The 26,529-nt window shown below is 52.4% G+C and overlaps 1 protein-coding gene across 2 annotated transcripts in view; it reads right to left on the reverse strand.

Moving 5' to 3' along the window:
* Positions 1 to 19,459: 19,459 nt before the first annotated feature.
* ADGRB1 (adhesion G protein-coupled receptor B1) overlaps positions 19,460 to 26,529 on the reverse strand; it is a 79,657-nt gene continuing 72,587 nt past the window's right edge. The window contains exons 29-35 of one of the 2 annotated variants that reach the window (XM_073230237.1): positions 26,351 to 26,446; positions 24,835 to 24,889; positions 24,417 to 24,587; positions 22,088 to 22,791; positions 21,053 to 21,088; positions 20,718 to 20,822; positions 19,460 to 20,247 (exon numbers count right to left, since the gene is read on the reverse strand). In XM_073230237.1, the coding sequence (XP_073086338.1) occupies positions 20,050 to 20,247; positions 20,718 to 20,822; positions 21,053 to 21,088; positions 22,088 to 22,791; positions 24,417 to 24,587; positions 24,835 to 24,889; positions 26,351 to 26,446 (1,365 nt within the window). In that variant the 3' untranslated portion in view covers positions 19,460 to 20,049. The remainder of the gene's footprint in view (positions 20,248 to 20,717; positions 20,823 to 21,052; positions 21,089 to 22,087; positions 22,792 to 24,416; positions 24,588 to 24,834; positions 24,890 to 26,350; positions 26,447 to 26,529) is intronic. The other variant, XM_073230238.1, reaches the window with a different exon arrangement.

Raw genomic sequence — 26,529 nt, forward strand, 5'->3', positions numbered from 1 at the left:
AAAGGAGGGACATAATAAAGATCAGAGAAGAAATAAATAAAATTGAGAAGAATAAAACAATAGAAAAAATCAATGAAACCAAGAGCTGGTTCTTCGAGAAAATAAACAAAATAGATAAGCCTCTAGCCAGACTTATTAAGAGAAAAAGAGAGTCAACACACATCAACAGAATCAGAAACGAGAAAGGAAAAATCACAAAAGACCCCACAGAAATACAAAGAATTATTAGAGAATACTATGAAAACCTATATGTTAACAAGCTGGAAAACCTAGGAGAAATGGACAACTTCCTAGAAAAATACAACCTTCCAAGACTGACCCAGAAAGAAACAGAAAATCTAAACAGATCAATTACCAGCAATGAAATTGAAGCAGTAATCAAAAAACTACCCAAGAACAAAACCCCCGGGCCAGATGGATTTACCTCAGAATTTTATCAGACATACAGAGAACACAAAATACCCATTCTCCTTAAACTTTCCCAAAAAATAGAAGAGGAGGGAATACTCCCAAACTCATTCTATGAAGCCAGCATCACCCTAATACCAAAACCAGGCAAAGATCCCACCAAAAAAAGAAAACTACAGACCAATATCCCTGATGAATGTAGATGCAAAGATACTCAACAAAATATTAGCAAACCGAATTCAAAAATACATCAAAAGGATCATACACCATGACCAAGTGGGATTCATCCCAGGGATGCAAGGATGGTACAACATTCGAAAGCCCATCAACATCATCCACCACATCAACAAAAAGAAAGACAAAAACCACATGATCATCTCCATAGATGCTGAAAAAGCATCTGACAAAATTCAACATCCATTCATGATAAACGCTCCCAGCAAAATGGGTATAGAGGGCAAGTAGCTCAACATAATAAAGGCCATATATGATAAACCCACAGCTAACATCATACTGAACAGCGAGGGGCTGAAAGCTTTTCCTCTGAGATCGGGAACAAGACAGGGATGCCCACTCTCCCCACTGTTATTCAAATAGTACTGGAGGTCCTAGCCGCGACAATCAGACAAAACAAAGAAATACAAGGAATCCAGATTGGTAAAGAAGAAGTCAAACTGTCACTATTTGCAGATGACATGATATTGTACATAAAAAACCCTAAAGACTCCACTCCAAAACTACTAGAGCTAATATTGGAATTCAGCAAAGTTGCAGGATACAAAATTAACACACAGAAATCTGTGGCTTTCCTATGCACTAACAATGAACTAATAGAAAGAGAAATCAGGAAAACAATTCCATTCACAATAGCATCAAAAAGAATAAAATACCTAAGAATAAACCTAACCAAGGAAGTGAAAGACCTATACCCTGAAAACTACAAGACACTCTTAAGAGAAATTAAAGGGGACACTAACAAATGTAAACTCATCCCATGCTCTTGGCTAGGAAGAATTAATATCGTCAAAATGGCCATCCTGTCCAAAGCAATATAGAGATTCGATGCAATCCCTATCAAATTACCAACAGCATTCTTCAATGAACTGGAACAAATAGTTAAAAAATTCATATGGAACCACCAAAGACCCCGAATAGCCAAAGCAATCCTGAGAAGGAAGAATAAAGTGGGAGGGGGATCTCACTCCCCAACTCCAAGCTCTACTACAAAGCCACAGTAATCAAGACAATTTGGTACTGGCACAAGAACAGAGCCACAGACCAATGGAACAGAATAGAGACTCCAGACATTAACCCAAACATATATGGCCAATTAATATTTGATAAAGGAGCCATGGACATACAATGGGGAAATGACAGCCTCTTCAACAGATGGTGCTGGCAAAACTGGACAGATACATGCAAGAGAATGAAACTGGATCACTGTCTAACCCCATACACAAAAGTAAATTCAAAATGGATCAAAGACCTGAATGTAAGTCATGAAACCATAAAACTCCTAGACAAAAATCTCTTGGACATAAACATGAGCGACTTCTTCATGAACATATCTCCCCAGGCAAGGGAAACAAAAGCAAAAATGAACAAGTGGGACTATATCAAGCTGAAAAGCTTCTGTACAGCAAAGGACACCATCAATAGAACAAAAAGGCATCCTACAGTATGGGAGAATATATTCATAAATGACAGATCCAATAAAGGGTTGACATCCAAAATATATAAAGAGCTCACACACCTCAACAAACAAAAAGCAAATAATCCAGTTAAAAAATGGGCAGAGAAGCTGAATAGACAGTTCTCTAAAGAAGAAAGTCAGATGGCCAACAGACACATGAAAAGATGCTCCACATCACTTGTCATCAGAGAAATGCAAATTAAAACCACAATGAGGTATCATCTCACACCAGTAAGGATGGCTACCATCCAAAGACAAACAACAACAACTGTTGGTGAGGTTGTGGAGAAAGGGGAACCTCCTACACTGCTGGTGGGAATGTAAATTAGTTCAACCGTTGTGGAAAGCAGTATGGAGGTTCCTCAGAATGCTCAAAATAGAAATACCATTTGACCCAGGAATTCCACTTCTAGGAATTCCTAGAATGCAGGAATTTACCCTAAGAATGCAGGACTCCAGTTTGATAAAGACAGATGCACCCCTATGTTTATCACTGCACTATTTACAGTAGCCAAGATATGGAAGCAACCTAAATGTCCATCAGTAGATGAATGGATAAAGAAGATGTGGTACATATACACAATGGAATATTATTCAGCCATAAGAAAAAAACAGATCCTACCATTTGCAACAACATGCATGGAGCTAGAGGGTATTATGCTCAGTGAAATAAGACAGGTGGAGAAAGACAAGTACCAAATGATTTCACTCATATGTGGAGTCTAAGAACAAAGGAAAACTGAAGGAACAAAACAGCAGCAGAATCACAGAACCCAAGAATGGACTAAAAGTTACCAAAGGGAGGAGGCGGAGCCAAGATGGCGGCGTGAGTAGAGCAGTGGAAATCTCCTCCCAAAACACATAGAGCTATGAAAATATAACAAAGAAAAATCTTCCTAAAATAGAGACCACAGGACACAGGACAACATCCAGACCACATCCACACCTGCAAGAACCCAGTGCCTTGTGAAGGGGGTAAGATACAAGCCCCAGCCCGGTGGGACCCGAGCACCCCTCCCCCTGGCTCCCGGCGGGTGGAGAGAAATCGGAGCGGTTTTTTTTTTTTTTTTGGCGAGCGCTTTTTGGAAGCCTTAGAGGGACGGGCCCCCGTTGCTAGGGAGGCAGGGTGGCGGGACCGGTGAGGAGGTGCCTGGGAACGGCGCCGGAGGACAAAGAATACCCCGCGTTTCTCCCTGCGAGACCTGGGGGCGGGTGCCTGAGACCGGTGCCTGAGGACGGAGGAGGTCGCGCGTTTTTCCCCCTTTTTTTTTTTTCTCTTTTTGGCGAGGGCTTTTTGGAAGCCTTGAAGGGACGGGGACCCCAGTGCTAGGGAGGCACGGTGGCGGGACTGGTGAGCGGGTGGCTGGGACCGGCGCCTGAGGACAAAGAATATCCCCCGTTTTTCCCTGCGGGACCAGTGGGCGGGTGCCTGAGACCGGCACTTGAGGACAGAGGAAATCGCGCGTTTTTCCCCTTTTTTTTTTCTCTTTTCTGCGAGTGCTTTTTGGAAGCCTAAAAGGGACAGGGACCCCGGTGCTAGGGAGGCGGGGCGGCGGGACTGGTGAGCGGGTGCCTGGGACTGGCACCTGAGGACAAAGAATATCCCGCATTTTTCCCTGTGGGACCGGTGGGTGGGTGCCTGAGACCGGCACCTGAGGACGGAAGAAATCGCGCGTTTTTCCCCTTTTTTTTCTCTCTTTTTGCCGAGTGCTTTTTGGAAGCCTTGAAGGGACAGGGACCCCGGTGCTAGGGAGGCAGGGCGGCGGGACTGGTGAGCGGGTACGTGGGACCAGTGCCTGAGGACAAAGAATATTGAGCGTTCCTTCCCTGCGGGACCGGTGGGTGGGTGCTTTTTGGAAGCCTTGAACAGACAGGGACCCTGGTGCTAGGGAGACAGGGCAGCAGGACCAGTGAGCGGGTGCCTGGGACCGGCACCTGAGGACAAAAAAAAAAAAAAAAAAATCGCTTGTTTTTTCCTTTTTTTTCCTTTTTTTTTTTTCTCTTTCTTTCTGTTCCCTCTCTCATTGTTGCTGTTGTTGTTTTGGTTTGGAGAGTGCTTTTTGGAAATCTTAAAGGGGCAGGACAGGTCACTTAGACCAGAAGCAGGGAATCTGGGGATCTCTGGGCACTCTAACCCCCTGGGCAGCAGGGAGCACAGAGGCCCCTTACGGAGATAAATAGTCTCCTGGCTGCTCCCCCTCCAACGGGGCTCCACCATTTTGGAGGAACAGCCCCAGCCAGGCCAAGCCCACAGCAACAGCGGAGATAAACCCCAAAGCAACTGGGCAGGAAGCAGAAGCCCCGTCTGCACACAGCTGCCCAGCACAAGCCACTAGAGGTCGCTATTCTCCCAGGAAAAGGCTACAAACCAACAAGAAGGGAAGCTCTTCCAGCGGTCACTTGTACCAGCTCTGCAAACTATCTCTATCACCATGAAAAGGCAAAACTACAGGCAGACAAAGATCACAGAGACAACACCTGAGAAGGAGACAGACCTAACTAGTCCTCCTGAAAAAGAATTCAAAATAAAAATCATGAACATGCTGACAGAGATGCAGAAAAAAATGCAAGAGCAATGGGATGAGATGCAGAGAAAAATGCAAGAGCAGTGGGATGAGATGCAGAAAAAAATGCAAGAACAGTGGGATGAAGTCCGGAAGGAGATCACAGATGTCAGGAAAGAGATCACAGAAGTGAAACAATCCCTGGAAGGATTTATAAGCAGAATGGATAAGATGCAAGAGGCCATTGAAGGAATAGAAGCCAGAGAACAGGAACGTATAGAAGCTGACATAGAGAGAGATAAAAGGATCTCCAGGAATGAAACAACACTAAGAGAAATATGTGACCAATACAAAAGGAAAAACATTCGTATTATAGGGATACCAGAAGAGGAAGAAAGAGGAAAAGGGATAGAAAGTGTCTTTGAAGAAATAATTGCTGAAAACTTCCCCAAACTGGGGGAGGAAATAATCGAACAGACCATGGAATTATACAGAACCCCCAACAGAAAAGATCCAAGGAGGACAACACCAAGACACATAATAATTAAAATGGCAAGGATCAAGGACAAGGAAAGAGTTTTAAAGGCAGCTAGAGAGAAAAAGGTCACCTATAAAGGAAAACCAATCAGGCTAACATCAGACTTCTCAACAGAAACCCTACAGGCCAGAAGAGAATGGCATGATATACTTAATGCAATGAAACAGAAGGGCCTTGAACCAAGGATACTGTATCCAGCACGACTATCATTTAAATATGATGGTGGGATCAAACAATTCCCAGACAAGCAAAAGCTGAGGGAATTTGCTTCCCACAAACCACCTCTACAGGGCATCCTACAGGGACTGCTCTAGATGGGAGCACCCCTAAAAAGAGCACAGAACAAAACACACAACATATGAAGAATGGAGGAGGAGGAATAAGAAGGGAGAGAAGAAAAGAATCTCCAGACAGTGTATATAACAGCTCAATAAGCGAGCTAAGTTAGGCAGTAAGATACTAAAGAAGCTAACCTTGAACCTTTGGTAACCACGAATCTAAAGCCTGCAATGGCAATAAGTACATATCTTTCAATAGTCACCCTAAATGTAAATGGACTTAATGCACCAATCAAAAGACATAGAGTAATAGAATGGATAAAAAAGCAAGACCCATCTATATGCTGCTTACAAGAAACTCACCTTAAACCCAAAGATAAGCATAGACTAAAAGTCAAGGGATGGAAAAACATATTTCAGGCAAACAACAGTGAGAAGAAAGCAGGGGTTGCAGTACTAATATCAGACAAAATAGACTTCAAAACAAAGAAAGTAACAAGAGATAAAGAAGGCCACTACATAATGATAAAGGGCTCAGTCCAACAAGAGGATATAACCATTCTAAATATATATGCACCCAATACAGGAGCACCAGCATATGTGAAGCAAATACTAACAGAACTAAAGAGGGAAATAGACTGCAATGCATTCATTGTAGGAGACTTCAACACACCACTCACCCCAAAGGACAGATCCACCGGGCAGAAAATAAGTAAAGACACACAGGCACTGAACAACACACTAGAACAGATGGACCTAATAGACATCTACAGAACTTTACATCCAAAAGCAACAGGATATACATTCTTCTCAAGTGCACATGGAACATTCTCCAGAATAGACCACATACTAGCTCACAAAAAGAGCCTCAGTAAATTCCACAATATTGAAATTCTACCAACCAATTTTTCAGACCACAAAGGTATGAAAGTAGAAATAAATTCTACAAGGAAAACAAAAAGGCTCACAAACACATGGAGGCTTAACAACATGCTACTAAATAATCAATGGATCAATGAACAAATCAAAATAGAGATCAAGGAATATATAGAAACAAATGACAACAACAACACTAAGCCCCAACTTCTGTGGGATGCAGCGAAAGCAGTCTTAAGAGGAAAGTATATAGCAATCCAGGCACACTTGAAGAAGGAAGAACAATCCCAAATGAATAGTCTAACATCACAATTATTAAAACTGGAAAAAGAAGAACAAATGAGGCCTAAAGTCAGCAGAAGGAGGGACATAATAAAGATCAGAGAAGAAATAAACAAAATTGAGAAGAATAAAACAATAGCAAAAATCAACGAAACCAAGAGCTGGTTCTTTGAGAAAATAAACAAAATAGATAAGCCTCTAGCCCAACTTATTAAGAGAAAAAGAGAGTCAACACAAATCAACATAATCAGAAATGAGAATGGAAAAATCACGACAGACTCCACAGAAATACAAAGAATTATTAAAGACTACTATGAAAACCTATATGCCAACAAGCTGGAAAACCTAGAAGAAATGGACAACTTCCTAGAAAAATACAACCTCCCAAGACTGACCAAGGAAGAAACACAAAAGTTAAACAAACCAATTACAAGCAAAGAAATTGAAACAGTAATCAAAAAACTACCCAAGAACAAAACCCCGGGGCCGGACGGATTTACCTCGGAATTTTATCAGACACACAGAGAAGACATAATACCCATTCTCCTTAAAGTGTTCCACAAAATAGAAGAAGAGGGAATACTCCCAAACTCATTCTATGAAGCCAACATCACCCTAATACCAAAACCAGGAAAAGACCCCACCAAAAAAGAAAATTACAGACCAATATCCCTGATGAATGTAGATGCAAAAATACTCAATAAAATATTAGCAAACAGAATTCAACAGTATATCAAAAGGATCATACACCATGACCAAGTGGGGTTCATCCCAGGGATGCAAGGATGGTACAACATTCGAAAATCCATCAACATCATCCACCACATCAACAAAAAGAAAGACAAAAACCACATGATCATCTCCATAGATGCTGAAAAAGCATTTGACAAAATTCAACATCCATTCATGATAAAAACTCTCAGCAAAATGGGAATAGAGGGCAAGTACCTCAACATAATAAAGGCCATATATGATAAACCCACAGCCAGCATTATACTGAACAGCGAGAAGCTGAAAGCATTTCCACTGAGATCGGGAACCAGACAGGGATGCCCACTCTCCCCACTGTTATTTAACATAGTACTGGAGGTCCTAGCCACGGCAATCAGACAAAACAAAGAAATACAAGGAATCCAGATTGGTAAAGAAGAAGTTAAACTGTCACTATTTGCAGATGATATGATACTGTACATAAAAAACCCTAAAGACTCCACTCCAAAACTACTAGAACTGATATCGGAATACAGCAAAGTTGCAGGATACAAAATCAACACACAGAAATCTGTAGCTTTCCTATACACTAACAACGAATCAATAGAAAGAGAAATCAGGAAAACAATTCCATTCACCATTGCATCAAAAAGAATAAAATACCTAGGAATAAACCTAACCAAGGAAGTGAAAGACTTATACTCTGAAAACTACAAGTCACTCTTAAGAGAAATTAAAGGGGACACTAATAAATGGAAACTCATCCCATGCTCATGGCTAGGAAGAATTAATATCGTCAAAATGGCCATCCCGCCAAAAGCAATATACAAATTTGATGCAATCCCTCTCAAATTACCAGCAACATTCTTCAATGAATTGGAACAAATAATTCAAAAATTCATATGGAAACACCAAAGACCCCGAATAGCCAAAGCAATCCTGAAAAAGAAGAATAAAGTAGGGGGGATCTCACTCCCCAACTTCAAGCTCTACTACAAAGCCATAGTAATCAAGACAATTTGGTACTGGCACAAGAACAGAGCCACAGACCAGTGGAACAGATTAGAGACCCCAGAAATTAACCCAAACATATATGGTCAATTAATATTTGATAAAGGAGCCATGGACATACAATGGCAAAATGACAGTCTCTTCAACAGATGGTGCTGGCAAAACTGGACAGCTACATGTAGGAGAATGAAACTGGACCATTGTCTAACCCCATATACAAAGGTAAACTCAAAATGGATCAAAGACCTGAATGTAAGTCATGAAACCATTAAACTCTTGGAAAAAAACATAGGCAAAAACCTCTTAGACATAAACATGAGTGATCTCTTCTTGAACATATCTCCCCGGGCAAGGAAAACAACAGCAAAAATGAGCAAGTGGGACTACATTAAGCTGAAAAGCTTCTGTACAGCGAAAGACACCATCAATAGAACAAAAAGGAACCCTACAGTATGGGAGAATATATTTGAAAATGACAGATCTGATAAAGGCTTGACGTCCAGAATATATAAAGAGCTCACACGCCTCAACAAACAAAAAACAAATAACCCAATTAAAAAATGGGCAGAGGAACTGAACAGACAGTTCTCCAAAAAAGAAATACAGATGGCCAACAGACACATGAAAAGATGCTCCACATCGCTAATTATCAGAGAAATGCAAATTAAAACTACAATGAGGTATCACCTCACACCAGTAAGGATAGCTGCCATCCAAAAGACAAACAACAACAAATGTCGGCGAGGCTGTGGAGAAAGGGGAACCCTCCTACACTGCTGGTGGGAATGTAAATTAGTTCAACCATTGTGGAAAGCAGTATGGAGGTGCATCAAAATGCTCAAAACAGACCTACCATTTGACCCAGGAATTCCACTCCTAGGAATTTACCCTAAGAACGCAGCAATCAAGTTTGAGAAAGACAGATGCACTCCTATGTTTATCGCAGCACTATTTACAATAGCCAAGAATTGGAAGCAACCTAAATGTCCATCTGTAGATGAATGGATAAAGAAGATGTGGTACATATACACAATGGAATACTACTCAGCCATAAGAAGTGGAAAAATCCAACCATTTGCAGCAACATGGATGGAGCTGGAGAGTATTATGCTCAGTGAAATAAGCCAAGCGGAGAAAGAGAAATACCAAATGATTTCACTCATCTGAGGAGTATAGGAACAAAGGAAAAACTGAAGGAACAAAACAGCAGCAGAATTACAGAACCCAAAAATGGACTAACAGGTACCAAAGGGAAAGGAACTGGGGAGGATGGGTGGGCAGGGAGGGATAAGGGGGGGGAAAAAGAAGGGGGGTATTAAGATTAGCATGCATGGGGGGGAGGGAGAAAGGGGAGGGTGGGCTGCACAACACAGAGAGGACAAGTAGTGACTCTACCACATTTTGCTAAGCTGATGGACAGTAACCGTAATGTGGTTGTTAGGGGGGACCTGATATAGGGGAGAGCATAGTAAACATAGTATTCTTCAGGTAAGTGTAGATTAAAAATTAAAAAAAAAAAGAAAGAAAGAAAGAAAAGGGGGATTACTCCTTAACAGGATAAAACTATTGGTAAATCAAAGATCAACGCATGCTTTAAATATCCTTAATGTTGATCACTTAAAGGGTGTCAGATGATCAGCTATGGAGGTACTCTTTTCTGATAATATTCCTTTCTCTTAATTAAAAAAAAAAAAAAAAGCAGTTACTGTGTGCTGACCTCCAATGAGTTCTGCACAGTGGTATAGAGGGCATGTCAAAGTGTGGGCAAAGGGTCTGTTTGTTTCTACGCAGAAGATCAAGGCCTAGCTTGGATACCCAGAAAATGAACTAAGATACGATATGAGGAGGAGCTTCCGGCATCAGCACTCTCTGGAGGACTCGTGCCGGGGGATGATCATCAAAAAGCCTCCACAGGGATCCGGACGATGCTGCGGTTGTGGCTGCATCCAGCCCACCGTCTCCTGGACTTGCCATAGGAATGAGGAGGGAGATGTCTAGGCTGGCATGTGCATACAGTGAGACAACGAATTTGACTGGATCTGTACTGTTGGAACTCAACCAGGAGTTGGGAGGGGTGCAAGTTGTAGCACCCCAAAATCTCATGACTATAGACTATCTATGGTTAAAAGAACATATGGGATGTGAACAGATCCCAGAAATGGGCTGCTTTAATTTGTCTGATGGTTCAAGTACAGTTGGAAAATATCCATCATATCATAGATAAATTTTCACAAATGCCTAGGGTGCCTAAATGGTTTTCTTGGCTTCACTGGAGATGGATGGTAATTATAGATTTGCTTTGTTTATGTCACCGTATTCCTATTATGTTAATATGTGTGTGCAAATTAGTTAGTAGTTTAAAACCTATACATACTTAAGGTACTATACAAGAAGATATGTCAAAGAAATAATCAATCCTCCCAAGTTTCCTTCATATGCTACATCTATAGCTTTTCTTCTTCCTTCCTAATTACAAACCTTAAATAGAATTCGTGCCTCATATCGAATTTACCGAGTATCATAATTCCTCCAGGTGGTAAAGATACCTCGAGACAAGTGCTGGGCATAGAAGCCACAGGGCATAAATCTGCAAAAAAGTAAAAAGCTAACCTTTGCAAACAATATGGCCTCTCTCTCACTTACCAACTTTACATTTCCCTGTATGGCCCCGGAAGATGACTGGTTAGCCAGAGACAGGTAAGATTCCTCAAGGGAGGAACAACCTAAGACAGGCACAGTCGCAGGGGGGCCATCAGGTGAGAATTTGGGGATCAACAGAGGTGAGGCTCAGAACCTCACCCCCCCTGCTTTGAGAGAAATCTTCTGCATCCGTGGATGTCTTGCTGCCCTTGTCTAGCCTGGATTAATCCTTAGTCCATAGGCACACACCTGATCATCTGATCATCTACATTTGCCTTCTTACAGCACTAAACTATGTTTTCTACCTTTATCTTGCATCTACCTACCACTTCAGCATTTTATTAAAAATAAAAATAATAATAATAATAGGAGAAATGTGGGATCAACATATAAATCAAGTACAAAAATCAAATGAATATTCATATTTGACCTGATGGTTTATAGGTCATATTGCATGATCAAAACCGAAAGTTTCTGTGATGACTGCCCTTGTACTGTTCACCATGTAAGAATTTATTCACTCTGTAAGAATTCGTTCACCATGTAAGAACTTGTTCGTTATGCTTCAGAAGATTGGAGACTGACGAGAATTAGGCTTGAGATGGATTAATGATTGTACATTGAGCATTGACCCCCCTATACTGAATTTTATTGTTGTTAACAACCATTTGATCAATAAATATGAGAGATGCCCTCTCAAAAAAAAAAAAAAAAAAAAAAAAAAAAAAAAAGTTACCAAAGGGAAAGGGACTGGGGAGGATGGGTGGGAAGGGAGGGATAAGGGGGTGGGAAAAAGAAAGGGGGCCTTACAATTAACATGTATAGTGTGTGTGGGGGCACATGGAGGGCTGTGAAACACAGAGAAGACAAGTATTGATTCTATAGCATTTTACTACGCAGATGGACAGTGACTGTGAGGGGGTATGTGGGGGGGACTTAGTGAAGGGGAGAGCCTAGTAAACATAATGTTCTTCATGTAATTGTAGATTAATGATTCAAAAAAAAATATTCCCATGGTTTAGAACTTTTAAAAATATATGTAAAATAGCATATATCAAAGAAGGTAATAATGAAAATTTAAAAACCATTAAAACTGAATGATCATCAAAATAATACATATAGAAATTTGCAGGGTACAGCCAAAGTAATACATTGAGGGAAATTCATAGCATGAAGTGTTTGCATTAGTAACAAATGGTACAAGTTAATGTGTTAAGTCATTTGAATTTTCATTCATCATAAACCCCAAAAAGAAGGAAGGAGATAATAGAAGCAGCAGTTAATGAGACGAGAGACGTGATGTGATAGCTCCACAAAGTCCAAGGTTCTCTCTTTACAACTGATAAGCTGAACAAACAAAAGGCGCAATTCAAGTGGACACATCAGACTTCAGAAAGGTTAAGAAGAGAACGCTATGCGCAATTTAATTCCATCAGTTTGGAAACCAAAATGCATGACTTTCTGATAATATACACTAAAGTGCCTGGGAAAAAACTAGAAGGCTGACCAGTCCTATGATTAAATGCTGCTGAGGAGGACTAGTTGGGGAGAGGAGTCAGGGGAGAGGAAGCCCTGGTAAAGGGCCCACTGGGTTGGGGGGGCAGGGCTGGAGTCAGGGCAAGGACCAGCATATGTCACTACAGTGCCCCAGGATTGCTCATCAGTAGGAGAGAGGCTGAGGGTACCCTCCCACCCCAGACCCACATCAGGCTGGCATGGGGGCTGCTGGGGTTCAGTTCAGGGTCTTGCTTCCTGCTTTGTTTTCAGTTTTGCACTGAAAATATTTGCCTTTTTTCTGATGATGCCATCACCCACACTTGGAGCACAGGTGCCAGTGTGGTGTTTGAGCACAGCTGCTGCAGCCTGAGGCCTGGGTTCCAAGCCCAGCACTGATCCACCTCTGCTTTGGGGGCAGGGTTCTACCATCCTGTGCCTGTGAAGGGGGCAAAAATAACTAGCCTGCCCGTGGGGCTAGAGGTGGCTGCAGAAGCTGCTGGCAGAACTCTCACCCTTCACCAGAGCCAGGCATCCTGACAGGTCATTCTGTGGTGGCTCTAGGCCTCATAGAGTCCCACCTGCTCTGGGACCTTTGCCAAGGGGCCCAAATGCCTACCAGCAGTGGTTCCTGGGCCTGTGCATGCAGCAGGTACTGCATCTCTGGGCCCCTGAGGTCAGTGGGCCCAACCAAGGGGACCCAGCCGCCTATGCTCCAGATGCCAAGAGGCCTGGCCTGGCCCTGCTCCCACCCTGAGCTGGCCCTCCCTGTCCTACCCATGTGGCCACCCCCCTGCTGCCCTCCTCTGTTGTGGCCATGGCCACCCTCCCCAGCTGCGATGCCCATCTCCCCCAGGGCCTTCTCAGTACATCCAGCTGTCAGATGGGTTGACCCCCATGCCTGCCAGTGTGAGGGTGGTTTTGATCTGAAGGGAGCCAGAGCCACACCCCGAAGCCTGAGATAGACACACGGTGACTCAGAGACTTAAATCCATGGTGGTGAGGCTCAGATGGGCACCTGGCAGGTGGGCTGAGGCTGGCGCGGGCCTGGGTGCAGCTGGGATGGGGTTTCTAGGGAGGGTGTAGAGAAAATGAAATTTCCCATGGCCAGGATTCTCACCTGGCCCTGGTTGGCTTGCTCACTGTGTACATGTGGGCAACACATTACCACTGACTTTATATAAAGAGCTCCGCCCAGTGCTCCGGGCTGCATGGCTGCAGGAGAGCAGAGGCTGGAGTGGTGGCAGTGCCAAGGACAGAGACTGAGGCAGCTGTGGGGGCAAAGAGGCCCAGAGGAAGAGACCGGCTTGCTGCACGCAGACTCGCTCTGAGTAGATGGGATTCTAGTGACTGACCTGACACCATGGGCATAAAGTTTGGTATAAACCCTTTTGCCCCTAGAATGTTCCACCTTCATTTTCTCAGTCTCATTGAATCCATAGTGAACTTGTCCGGGGCTGAAACCCACCTACAGAGCAGAGGGCCATGTGGTCCAAACCCCAGCCAGGTGGCCTTAGCCACACCAACCTCCTGTGGACTTGGTGACAGAAGTGGGCCCCTGTATCCTGCACGTGGGGGACAGCTGAGAGCAGAGCCGCCCTCCTCCACAGCAGGAGCCCTCTCACCTCTCACTGGCACCTGGGCCACTGGCAGCCCCGCAGCCCATGTCCAGGGGGTCCACCTGGCTGCTGACTGCTGGCCCAGCAGCTTCTGGCTCAGCCAGCCCTCCTCCACGATGCCTGGGCACATGTGGGCAACATGACCCCTGGGGGTAGGGGTCACGTCCCTGCTCCGGCTCCCCTGCCAGCTGTCAGGGTGATGGCCCCAGCTGGGCCCGTCCTCCAGTGAAGCAGCTCCTCCCAAGTCTCCACCCCCTTCCCTGTCCTTGCCCCCAGCCCACCCTCAGCCATCTGGAAGGGTGAGCATTGCCCTTTGGTGGGGCTGGGGTGGAGTCAGTCAGCAGCCTCCCCCAGAGGATCTGGGGACACTGAGTGAGGAAAAGGTCTGGGAGGGCGTGGGAAGGCAGGTGAGAAGAGGCGGGGTGCAGTCTGGTAGAGGAGGAAACCAGCCAGAGGACGGAGCCCCGGAGATCATGGGCACCCTGACCTCAGGCCCTGGACCCCTGACTCACCATCTGCCTCCCAGGGAACTCCTGGTGATGGAGCGGGAGGAGGGGGCTGATGGGGGCTCTGCGTTCCTCCTCTTTCTGCTCCCCCTAGGTGGGGTCCATATGGCGTTCCCAGACAGCCCCACGGAGCCAGCAGCACCTACTTCCCGGCACAGCTGTGGGGGGCCAAGCAGGACTCTGAGCTGCTCCCAGCCCCAGTTGGGGGCCCTGCTTGCTGGGAGGCAAGGGGACAGGAAGCCCATCCTACTGTCCTTGGGAGGTCCTGCCCCCTGTACCCTGAGGTTTGGGGGAAGGGGTGTGAATCTGATTGTCCTAAGATTCCACACATGTAAATGCGATTTCTAGACTAGTAAGTCTTAGATTCCCTAATTCTGAATCCCAAGACCCCAGATGCTTGTTCAAGGAGCTGCAGTTCTCAGGCAGGCTCTGGGCACCTGCCTTGACTCCGGCTTCCCGAAACTCACCGACACCCTGACCCAGGCCCGCTGCCCTCTGGGGGAGACCCTCAGGCACAGCGCCCGTGGGCTGGTTGGGGCAGGGAGGGTTCTGGAGCAGCGCAGCTGGCAGCTGACGTGAGCAGTGACTGTCTCAGCACGTCTGGCTCTGCCACAGCCTTTTTTGGAGGCGTTTCTGTTCCACATGGGGCAGTAACTGGCATGTTCGGAGGTGTTCCTCCTCTCCTGGTTATTTTTAGGGCCTGAAAACTTACTCGGGGAACCTGCTGCTCCCTTGGCTCGAGAAGGGCAGGGTGACAGACTGCTGTTCCTGGAAGGGATCTCAGTCACCCCGTCCTGCTCCAGTGATGCTGGAGGGAAAACTGAGGCCCAGAGGGGAAGGGCCTGCCCAAGGTCAAGGGCCCTGGCCCCAGCCAGCCCAGCCAGGTTGTTGGCTCCCCTGGGGCCACTCTGAGCAGACTCTGCCAGTCACAGGGACACCCCAGTGCTGGCTGGTGCACCAGGTAGGATATGTAGGAGGGAGCCCTGCAGGGGCCAGAAACACCTCCCACCATCTCCCATGCAGGGAGGCAGTGTGGGGAATCCCCACTCCACGGAGGTCTGAGACTTCCCTGGGCCACAGGCAGTAGGTGGCAGAGCAGGTAGGCAGAGGCCCATGTGACCCCTCCCCTCCCTGACCAGTGCGTTCTTCCCTCCAGCACCCACCCCCATCCCGAGGTCTGGGGCAGTTCCCTCCCCAGGGCCTGTCTCCAGCCAGGGGGTAATGTCTTGAGCCAAGGTACCTACAGGCTCTGGGAGGATGGTGGCCAGGGCCTCCTGGGTTTACATCTGTGAGAAAGGGCTATCTGGTCACCTCCCAGGGCAGCTGGAAGGGGTGGGTGGCAGTTCCTGGGTTTCTTAGGTGAGGCACTAGCTGCCCTGTCTCTCAGGTCTTGAGTTCTCCAGATAGGCCTGGCTTCGGGAGAAGGTCGCAATGAGCTGAGAGGGGTGAAAAGAGGCTGGGAAGGGCACTCCCAGCCACTGGAAGGTCCCAGAACAGGTCTTGGATCACGGAGCGCACTGTGGGTTTTCTCCCCTCTGCAGTCAAGGCCAGGTGCGATGCAGGGCCTTGGGAGGGGTGGGAACTGAAGGCTCAGTCCTTTATCTCAAATGAGGCCAGGAGGAGCCGGCCCCACTGGGGGGTGATCCCTGAGCAGCCCAGAGGTGGCAACCAGGTAGTCGTCGGGATGGAGGGAGGGGGTGCTGATGGGGACAGGCCCCTCACGCTGTAGCCAAGGTTAGACAGGAGGGAGTTCCTGACAGCGTGTGCTTGTGGCTGATCAGGTGCAGGAAGCAGGGGGAGAGGTGGTTGTGAAGGCGTTGCCAGAAGAGCCTCCACATGCCTAGAAGCAGGGCCAAGGCTTAGGCCTGCCTCCCTCCCCAACTGGCACAGTTTGGTTGGTGACAGGAAAAGGGATAAGCAGATGGAAGTCAGGTGAAGAGGAGCTGCCTGGAACCTTAGGAATGTGGGTGCTGATGAGACGCACAGTGCCGGCTGCTGCTCCTGCTGGCTCCACCCCAGGTGACTCAGACTCTAGTCATTGGCCTTGTGTGTCCTGCTTTCTATCCTTCCGTCCTCCAGATGTTCCCAGACTGCGGAAATGGAGGACAGGCTGACCAGTGAGATCTTCATTTGCAGTCTTAGAAGCACCACCATCAGTAATGCTGGTCATGTTGGGTATTATCAGCACCCAAATCATTCCTGACCACCATCACCACCACCACGACCACCACGACCACCACCACCACCACCATCACCACACCACCACTACCACCACCACCACCACCACCACCACCATCACCACCACCACCATGACCTGTAGCTTCAATGCCATGCACAAAACTGTCACCACTCCCTTGGGATGCACAAAATCCTGCCCAGTGAGCACCACCATCAGCCCCACGTGTCTCCCTAGGGTAATGACAGATGGGCAGTGGCAGAGGTGTCACAGCTGTACTTATAACAAGTTGCTGATGAGGACAGTGCTTACACAAAGATGCCAAGACAATTAAGGGTGCACAGGTCCAGGGAGACCTCCCTGGTAGCCTGGCCAGGCCTGGAAGAGAGTGGTTTCAGGTGAAGGACTGGCAGGTGGAATATCCATGGCTTCCTTTGGGTAACCCATCCGTTGAGGGGAGGGTCTGGAATTAGAGTCAGGAAAGCTGGGTTCAGACGCACCCGCCCCACTGCAGGACACAGCACATCACTAAGCCACCCTGAGCGTTGGTTTTCTCATCTGCAGATCACATCAGGGACCCTGCCTCGTCAGTGCCAAGAGCACAGAAGTCTGAACAGCTGGGTGAGTACGGGGCAAACCTGCAGAGATCCTCACCCTACTTCTGAGCATGAGGTGCCCCTGGCCCGGAGCACCGCCCAGCACAGGGCTCATCACAGGAGGGTGATGGAGGGCAGACTCAAGCAGGGCCCAAGGGTTCTGATGAATGAGGTGGGACACCCTGGGAGGCTTCCTGCACTGAGGGACAGGGAGCAGACAGCAGTTTCTCTGGCGAGTGACCATGCCGGCCAGTCCTGGAGCACGGAACAGGTGTGAACACGGGCCTGGGCAGGACAGAGGAGGCAGCCTCCCCTGGGAAGACAGCCCTCTTGGAGGGACAGACAGGGACCGAGGAGAAGCCTGACACTGGTCACATGCTGTCCCTGGTACCAGTGGTCACACTGAGGCATTCCACCCATATGCAGGGGTGTGTGGCTTGAGCCTATCTTATGGGTTTTCTTTTCTTTTTCTTTTTCCGTTTTTCTGTTGCACATGGTGCTAGGTGTGAGCAGGGCCAGGGAAGCAGGGAGCCGACAAGCCCCTGCCCTGGCCACTCCACAGGGACAGTGCAGAGCCCTCTTTAGCAGCTCAGGCCTCCAGATCCTGGCCCGGGGCACCGTGCTGCCTTCCCCAGAAGGACCCATCAGGCAAGGGTCTGCCAGGGGCTCAAGATCTTCTCTCCATGGACCTCCCATTCCCAGGCCTGTCAGCTTCCTGCTGTAACAACAGGAGGATAAGGAAGCCAGCACAGGCAGCCGACCTCATCGGAACCCCCGGGCCACACACTTCCCTCCCTCTACCACACAGGCCTGCTGTGGTCACCCAGTCTCCCAGCCCCTCCCGGCCAGGCATGTCACCAGTGGCCCCTCCCTGTCCTTGTGGAGCCCTTGTGATCGTCCGTGGTCACTGGTCATTCACACAGGAGGAGGTGAGGGCTTGTGGAGGGGGTCTCACAGACCCTCCCACACCTGGCCAAACTCCCACAAGCTGAGCCCTGAACCGGAAGTGTCAGCCACGGGCATGGTCACCGCGGGAACTCCTGCCAGGCCGTTTCCCTGCTTTCTGCTTGGTATTGTTTTCATTTTGAGTGATACAGTTGGGGAATCAGTCTCAGGGTGCTGGGGCCCACCTGCACACCCCTCGTGGGGGCCAGCTGCTTGCTGTGTTTCAGGGCCCAGCGGGACCGGCCCAGCTGCCTAAGGCCCTGGGGTTTCCCAGGGTGGGGAGGACAGCCTTGGGAGAGAGGATCTGGCTAACTTCGAGCCTCTCACTCCTCAGCTGGGCTCCGTGTGGAGGCTCAGGCTGCCCCCTGCTGGAAACATGGAGAAAGGCAGGACTCAGCATTTCCGCTCCTGGGGAACATTGCAAAGCGCATCCTCAGAAACTGGGCCCCATGCCATGGACCTTGGTGGGAGGTGGAAGAGGACCAGGTGGAAAGAACAGGAAGCCAGTCATGTACCTAGCACCCCAAGGCGTGGGGCGTGCCCTCACACCCATCGTCTTGACTGCTGGGACCACTGAGGCCTGGGGGCAGGAGGTTCCACAATGATGAAGGGTGTCCTGGGACCTGGGAACATGGCCCCAGTCCAGCGTGTCCTGGAGCTGCCCCAAGACCAGAGGGTGGTGGGTGGATACAGAGGAGGGCAGGGGTCCTGGAGGAGACTGTTGGCCTACTGGGCCAGCTAGCAGCAGGGGGTGCCCCAAGGCTCCTCGCCATATCTGCTGTGACTGCATTTTTCTGCTTCAGGTTTTGTTTAAAAAGCAATGTTTGTCACCTTTGCAATGACTCAGGGAACAGGGGAGTCAAATGCTTCCCCACTGTGGGTCTAAAAGTCCATGAGGGCAGGGGTCCCTGGCATCTGAGGTTCCCCATCCTGATCCTTCACAGCACCCTCCGTGGATGCCTGGGGGCCACGTGACCACGGGCCTAGGAAACAAGCCCACACACAGAGGGGCCCTCACATCCAGGCAGGGCCCAGGGCAGGGGTGGAGCCACAGCCCCCACCAGGCTTCCCCAGCCCTCTCTGACCCAGGCAGAGGGACCAAAGCCGGTCAGGGAAGCCCACCCCAGCCCACGGAGGCCACAGCTTGCATGCTGGCCAGAGAAAGGCCACACAGGGAGAATGCACGTTTTTAATTCTTTTTATTGAAGAAAAGAAAAGGAGAGAAAAAATAGATTCCCCACCCCTGCCTCTTCCCGGAGTGGGATTTCAGTCCTACCCCGGGCGGTGCAGGTGTAAGGGCTGTGCTCTCCGCCTGGGTCTAGGGAGGCCCCCTGCCCTAAAAAGGTGTGGGGGGCTGGCTGCTTCCCAAGGGATAGGGGTGTCTAAAAAACGGTGCCAGGCTGGCCGGGCCAAGCAGGCTGGTCCTCTGCTGTGGCAGCTCAGGTGGGCATCCTGGGGATGCTGGCCGCACCCGGCCTGGCTGTTGTCCGCGGCCGCCCACCTGCCTGCCGGGGCTGGGCCCGAGGAGGGCAGAGTCCGAGCCACCTTCTGGCCTCTGGAGCCCTGTGCCCACCGGGGCCACCACTGCCTCCTGTCCTGTCTGGCTCTGGTCCCAGCACTGCGGGCCTCTGCCTGGCCGCTGTCCGAGCGCCCTGAGGCCGGGGCACGGGCCTGGCCCGCTGCCCGTGGGCGTGTCTGTGCCCGTCCTGCGGCAGGAGCGGGCCGAGCAGCAGCCTCCTCCGTGGCCCGGTGCATGGCCGCTGCCCACCCGCTCAGACCTCGGTCTGGAGGTCAATGATGTCCTGGCCCACCAGTGGGATGGTGGCGCCCGACTTCTCCCACTCCACACTCCGCAGCTCCAGGGGCGACGGCGGCAGCGGCTCCAGCTCCTTCTTCACCCACGCGGGTGTCCCGTGGGTTTTCCGAAGGCTCTCCCAGGGCCGCTTGTTGGGTGTCTGCTGCTTTTCTGGCTGCAGGCCGGGGCGTGGAGGGGGAGGGGCCGAGAGGGAGGCACGGAGCAGACCAGATGGGGATGGAGGAAAGGGTGCAGAGCGTCAGCGAGGGAGGGGCCGGCGGGGGAGGGGTGGGCAGCTGGCAGCCCCCAGAGCCCCGGGGGCCGAGCGTGGAGCAGAGCCTTCCCAGCCTGCATGAGGATGTGGGCAGCTCGCGGGGAAGGGCGCTGGGGCCCCGGCCTGCTGAGCGCCCTCGCTTGGCTCTTGCCCAGCCTGCACCCCAGCATGTGGCCTGCCCTTCTAGCTGTGGCTGGGGGGAAAGGCCCCTGGGACACACCCTTCCGCATGCCCAGTCCCTGCAGGCCAGGCTGGTCCTTGGGAGAGGCTGAGTGAACGAGTGAGTGACGCAGGGTTGGAGGAAGAAGGAGAAAACCACCTGACCCAAGGGCTCCCCGGCCCCACCCACCCCCAGCCTGGGCCCTCCTGACCTTGCTGTCTGGGCCCAGCACCTCCTTGTCCTTCTCCGTGTGCTGCAACTTCCGGTTCAGGTCCTGGAACATGTCCTGGTGCCGCTTCCGGGTGTGCATGATTTTCTGCAGGGGAGGGGCCGCGAGTCCTGAGCCAGGAGGGCCGCACTGCCCGGCCCCACCTGTGCTGCCCACCGCCACCTGCAGGCTGCCTCCTGGGAGGTGTCCTTCCAGCAGGGTGGGGTCCTCCTCCCTGTCCCCTCCTTGACTGCTGGAAGGGCCTGAGCTGCCTGGTTGAGTAGGGGCTCAGAGCACACCTGGCCCAGGTGTTCAGGGGAGGGGACACCAGGACCCACCTCAAAGTCCAGTTCTGCATACCGCGATTTCCGCCGCTGCGGGGAGAAAGGATTTGTGTGCATTTGCGACCAGTTCCCTGAAGTCTTCCAGTCCACAAGCCCAGACCTCTCCTTGCCTGAGATGGGGAGACCAGGAATCCCCCTTCCCCATGCCTCGGGGACAGGCCTCTAACTGGACCAAAGGTATGATTCTCAGTGCCCAGGTCCCTGTAGGTCACCCTCTCCTTGCGACACTGGGTGCCCAGCCTGGAAGCTCTGGGAGCAGAAAGCAGGGCTACTGGGCCCCAGGGCAACAGAAACCCACAGCCCTAGACCTGGGGTGAACCTGCAGAAGCCCCTCATTCCCCTGTCCCAGCTCAAAGGGGCTGGCCTGCCCTCAAGACCGTCCCCCACAAGGCCTGTGCCAGGGCTGGGCAAGAGTGTCTGGCTCAGCCTGCCCAGCTCCCAGGGACAAGCAGGTCACCGGAGGCCGTGAGCCAGGTGAGAGCGTGGTCTGCAGAGTGTGGGGCTCCCAGAGAGCGCCGGCCTGGCTGCTCTTCACGCCTCCTGTCTCTGAGCCCCATGTCCTACAGGCTGAGTGGGGCCAGAGGGCCAACTCCCAGTTTCATGCTGGTCTCAGGAGGGACTGGCTGACATAACCACCCAACCATGGAAGGAGCTGGATTCAAGCTGATTCGGGCCCAGTATGGTGGGTCTAAGCTACAAGCCCTTGAACTCCTCTGCAGTTGGAGGGACCAGCACCTGGGAGGTCCACCCGAATGGGGGCCATTCCAGCCCAGGCCGCAAACTCCTGTCACAAGGGCCCAGCAGGGAGTGAGGACACCTTGGTCCTAAGCAGGCCCTGCCCCTCGCCGGCTCTGCAGAAGGCAACCCCTGCTGCCTGCCTCACAGGCCTGTGTCCCTTCCAGCAGGGGTGAGCCAGAGTGCTGGCCTTGGGGTCGCCCAGGCACCAGCTTCCCAGATGTGGGCTGCCTGCCCCACCTGCTGGGCCACAGCACCCACGGTGTGTGTCCCTGTGCGCCTAGCTGCCCTCACCTCCAGGGAGCTCACAGACAAGGTGGAGACATTCTCGTTCCTGGTCCCGGCCCCCGTGCTGGGTCCCGGGTGGGCCGCAGGCTCCCCAGGCTCCCCCAGGCTGGGAGCTGCTGGCTCCAGGGTGGGGGGCGGGGGTGGGGGCAGGGGCTGCTGAGGGGGTGGGGGTGGGGGCGGTGGGGGCTGGGCCGGGGGTGCCTCAGGGGGGCAGCTGCTGGGGTTCTGGCGGGAGGGCGGGCTGCGGGCAGGGAGGCTGGCATCGGGCGCCATGTTCAGGTGGATGAGACGCGTCTGGGGCATCTGGTCGATGTGGATGCTGTACTTGGGCTCCTCCTGGGCCTTGGGCCGCAGTGTGGCAGTGGCTGTGGGCAGGATCACGTAGCTCGTGTCCAGGGCCTTCTCCTGGGCCCTGCTCAGCTCCGTGTCCAGCTTCTTGAAGATGTCTCCGTCCCCGGCGAAGGAAGACTTGGGCGCCCTCTCCTTCTTGAGGGTCAGCGAGTGGTTGGGGAAGTCGGGCAGGGGGCCGCCCGGACAGTGGGGCGAGCCGTGCAGGTGCAGCTTAGACACGTTGGCTGGCAGGCTGTTGAAGTTGGGCGGGGGTGCCTTGGGGTGGGCTGGCTTCAACTTCTCCTCCTCGGGCAGTGACGGCCGCTTGAGCGTGCCCGTGATGGTGGCCGTGCGGCACGCCGTGATGTCCTTGTTCAGCACTGCGGGGACAGGCGAGGGGGTCAGGGCAGACTCGAGGGCCTGGCCAGGCCCCGATCAGGCGCAGCCCCTCCGTGTTTGGTGCCATAGCAGCGGAGTTCTTTGCCCTTTCAAACAAGGATGGGACACAGGGCACCTCTCTGTCCATGGGGGTGGACAAGAGGACAAATGATGGCACCCCCACGCTGCCCTCTCTTCAGTGCAGCTGCATGGGGACCAGGCAGCCATGACCTCTGAGCTGGGCTGCAGCTTGCCCACCTCCCACCTCACTCCTACCAGTCAATTCACTTCCATGGGCCACAGAGAGCCCAAGGCTGGCTGGCCCAGTGGTGCCCCACCACCCCACTCAGGGCCCATCCTCAGAAAAGCTTCTCTGAGCCCAGCCCTTGCCCTGCTGGCCAGCGGCTGGGCTCTTACCACCCCCTTGCCCAGCCCCCAGACACAGCACTTGTCAGCTGCTCCGGAATGCCCCCTCACCCTCCCAGCTGCCCAGGCTGAGGGCCGCCCTCAGACCTCTGGCCCCCTCCTGATGGGGGCTCCTCAGGCCCCAGCCCTGGACCCCTTCTCTTCTCTGCCCTCCAGATGCCAACACTGCACCCACGACTGCAGCCCTGTGCCCTGTATGGCTCAGCAGGGGACCTGCCATCTCCTGGGCCAAGCCTTCACCGTCCCAGGGTCAAGAAAGGCCTCCTCCCTCCCCACCTCTCCAGGTTTGTCCCTCCCACGGAGGTCCCCCTGTTCACCTCAGAGCCAGGGCCCAGCCCTAGGGACAGCACTGCAGGCCTCCCGTGTACTCTGCACAAAATCCAAACTTCTAGGCTGCCAGGCCTCTTGCTGGGATGCCCACCTCACCCGTGCCTGCCTGGGCACATCCCTGCTCCTCTGCATACCAAGCTAGGTTGAGCCATCTTAGTAATATGGAAGAAACTGGAGGCTGAGACACCAGTACTGCCCAAATGGGACTGGGCCCAGCCTCCAGAGGCCCCTGAGGTCACCTCTCAGGGAGGCTAAGAGAAGGAAGGAAGGACATTCTGTTGAGCTCTCATTTAGCCCAGCTCAGAGGCTACCTCCTCCAGCAAGCCCTCCTGGGTCTACCTGGTAGCTGGGGACAGTCCCAATCTGGGGGTGTCCCAGGGCCTCCGCCATGGCTATCTCCCAAGAAGGTACTCCTCAAATATCTGACAGTCAAGAGGGGTGAGACGGGCTGGTCCCCCACAGCCCAGAAACAGTCTGCCTGTTACGGCCCTAGACACCTGGCTCGCAGAGACAGGACCTCTGGGGGGCCTTTTATTGGGCAACTGATTCCCTTTCTGCCTTTGAGTCCAGGAAGCTCAGTGCTGGTCAGGGGCTTAGGGGCGGGTTTCCCTCCCTGCCTCCATCCTGCTCCCACTCCCACTCCCCGCATCTGAAAGTCCGACCTGCCTCTCCTCCATGGCTGGACCAACGATGAAGAAATGAAGGTGACACGGAACACAGGCCCTTGAGGGGAGCCAGGCGGGGTGCGTGGGGGTGGAGGGGGGACAGGGCTGGCAGCTCTGGCCCTCTCGCATCACCTCCCCTACGAGGAGTGGGGAGAGCGAAGGCCAGTTCTGTGGGTGCTGAGGGCCGGCAGCGCTGTGCTCCTCACCTGGGGGCACGTGGGGGTGCAGAGGGCCCGGGGCTGCGGGGCAGGGAGTCCCAGGAGGTTCCCTCCGGCACCAAGAACTGCGCCAGTGCTGGGAGCCCCTCGCACCTGCTGGGCCCAGGCTCCGGGACACTTCTCCAGAGGCCTCCTCCGCTCGTGCCCTACACGCCCTGTCTGCAGACCCAGGGGAGGCACGGATGTGGCTGGTGCAAGCGGAGGGCACGGCGGGCCCAGGGCCCACATCTGCCCGCTCTGCCCACTCCTGGGCAGCATCCCCGCGGTCCAGGAGGGCCCGACCCAGCCTCATGGTGTGGGCTGTGGGGGTGGGGGTGAGATGAGGACAGACAAATGGACAGACAGATGCACAAAGAAAAGAAAAATAAGCAAGTGGGCCTTGGTGATGGCCACCTGTCGCTCTCACCTGTCAGGCGCTCACCTGATCTACAGGCCAGATCTACGTCCTTCTCAAAGTCGGTCTGCAAGACAGAGGTGAGCAGGGTGAGCCTGCAGCAGGTGGGCAGGGCCGTGCTGAGCTGCAAGGGCAGCCGCACCTCATGGGTGTCCATGGCTCATAGTGTCGTACTGATGTGTTCACCTGAAGTGAAGCCCCGGTGGGCACCCCGGCCTATGCGTACGCGCTGCCCCAAGGCCCTGCTGGCTTAGCTGGCAGCTGCCCCACTGCAGCTCACCCATGCTCTTGCCTCTGGTCTGTCTCCCTGAACCCTGGCCCTTAGGCCTGCAGTGCAAGAAGCCCTCTGTCCTGAACCCCATGTTCCTCTGAGGGGGCAGGCTACCACCTGGTGACGAGCAGGGCAGCGGTCCCATGTCACCTCTGTAGTCCTCCCCATAGCCCTGGGGATGAAGAAATGGAGGCTGACCAGCGGCCAGGGATAGGAAGAGTGGGGTCTGCACACAGATATGTGGTGCCAGGGAGGGACCAGCTGCAACACCTGCTCCATCCCAGGCTAGGAGCTGGGGAAGGTGACAGTGGGCAATCCAGGACACCTTCAGGGAGCCCAGACAGCTGGGGACCAGGACCTGGGCCGCCCCAGGCCAGGGCATAGTCTCTCTAGGGGCTGTGGGGTCCCAGTGGATCGTCAGCCCCCTTGTTCTCAAACCTGGAGGTTCCTTCTCTGCAAACACAGAGGTTGGGTTGGGGGAGACCACAGTCTGAGAGTAGAGGTCAGGCCAGCAGCAGTGTCATGGGGTCCATGCTCCTGAGGACACCAGCAGCCTCCCTGGGCATCTGCTAACACCCTGCCTGGGACCCACACAACCACCATGCAGTGACTGGGCACCCCAAAGACTGAATGAGCACCTCTGGCCGCCAGGCTCTCTGATAGCGAGAATTCACCCAGGGCACTGTGAGGGCCTGAACAGGCAGCCCGAGGGGTCAGGGAGGGCTTCTCGGAAGAGGCTGAATCTCAGCAGACACCTGCACAGGGGGCAGCAGGAGTGGGTGGGTGTGCAGTGCCTGGGGTCTGACAATGTGTGTGGTGCTGAAGGACCAGAAGTCAGGTCCTGAGGGGACCTGGCTGAGGACAGGCCATGGCGGGGTGTGAGTGAACAGACAGGCTGGGGCCCCAGTCCCTGCAGGTGGAACGGGAGAATCGAGTTCCATTCCTGGCTGAGATGCAGGGCAATGAAGGGACCTGGGAGATGGAAGGAGGGCAGGGCAGGGCTGAGGCGAGAGCTGGGACTCAGAGAGTGCCACCCCGCACAAGGCCACTAACTGGTACCATGAGCGGGCATGTGGATGCTAGCCCTGCCCAGACTCACCAGCTTGGCCCTGCCCGCCCGTAAACTCCGGACCAGGGATTTCACCTTGTCGAGCCTCAGTTTCCCCAACCTCAAACTAGGCTGCAGGCGCCCAGAGCAGCTCTCACCAGGGTGAGGACCAGAGCAGCCTGGTGGGGGCACTGAGCCCTGAGCCCTACCATGAGCTGGGCGTGGCCATTCTGGAAGGAGCCCCCTGAGTCCCCGTTGCCCTCCTCCTGGCGGTCCACCACGCGGCACTTCACGGCATCCTGGACCTGGGAGGGGAGAGCAGAGGTGGTCAGCAGCGCAGACTGAGCCCCAGAGCGATGCTGGGAAGGAGAGGGGAAGGACCGCAGGG

Source organism: Manis javanica, chromosome 2 (genome assembly GCF_040802235.1).
Source record: "Manis javanica isolate MJ-LG chromosome 2, MJ_LKY, whole genome shotgun sequence".
Classification (NCBI taxonomy): Eukaryota; Metazoa; Chordata; class Mammalia; order Pholidota; family Manidae; genus Manis; species Manis javanica.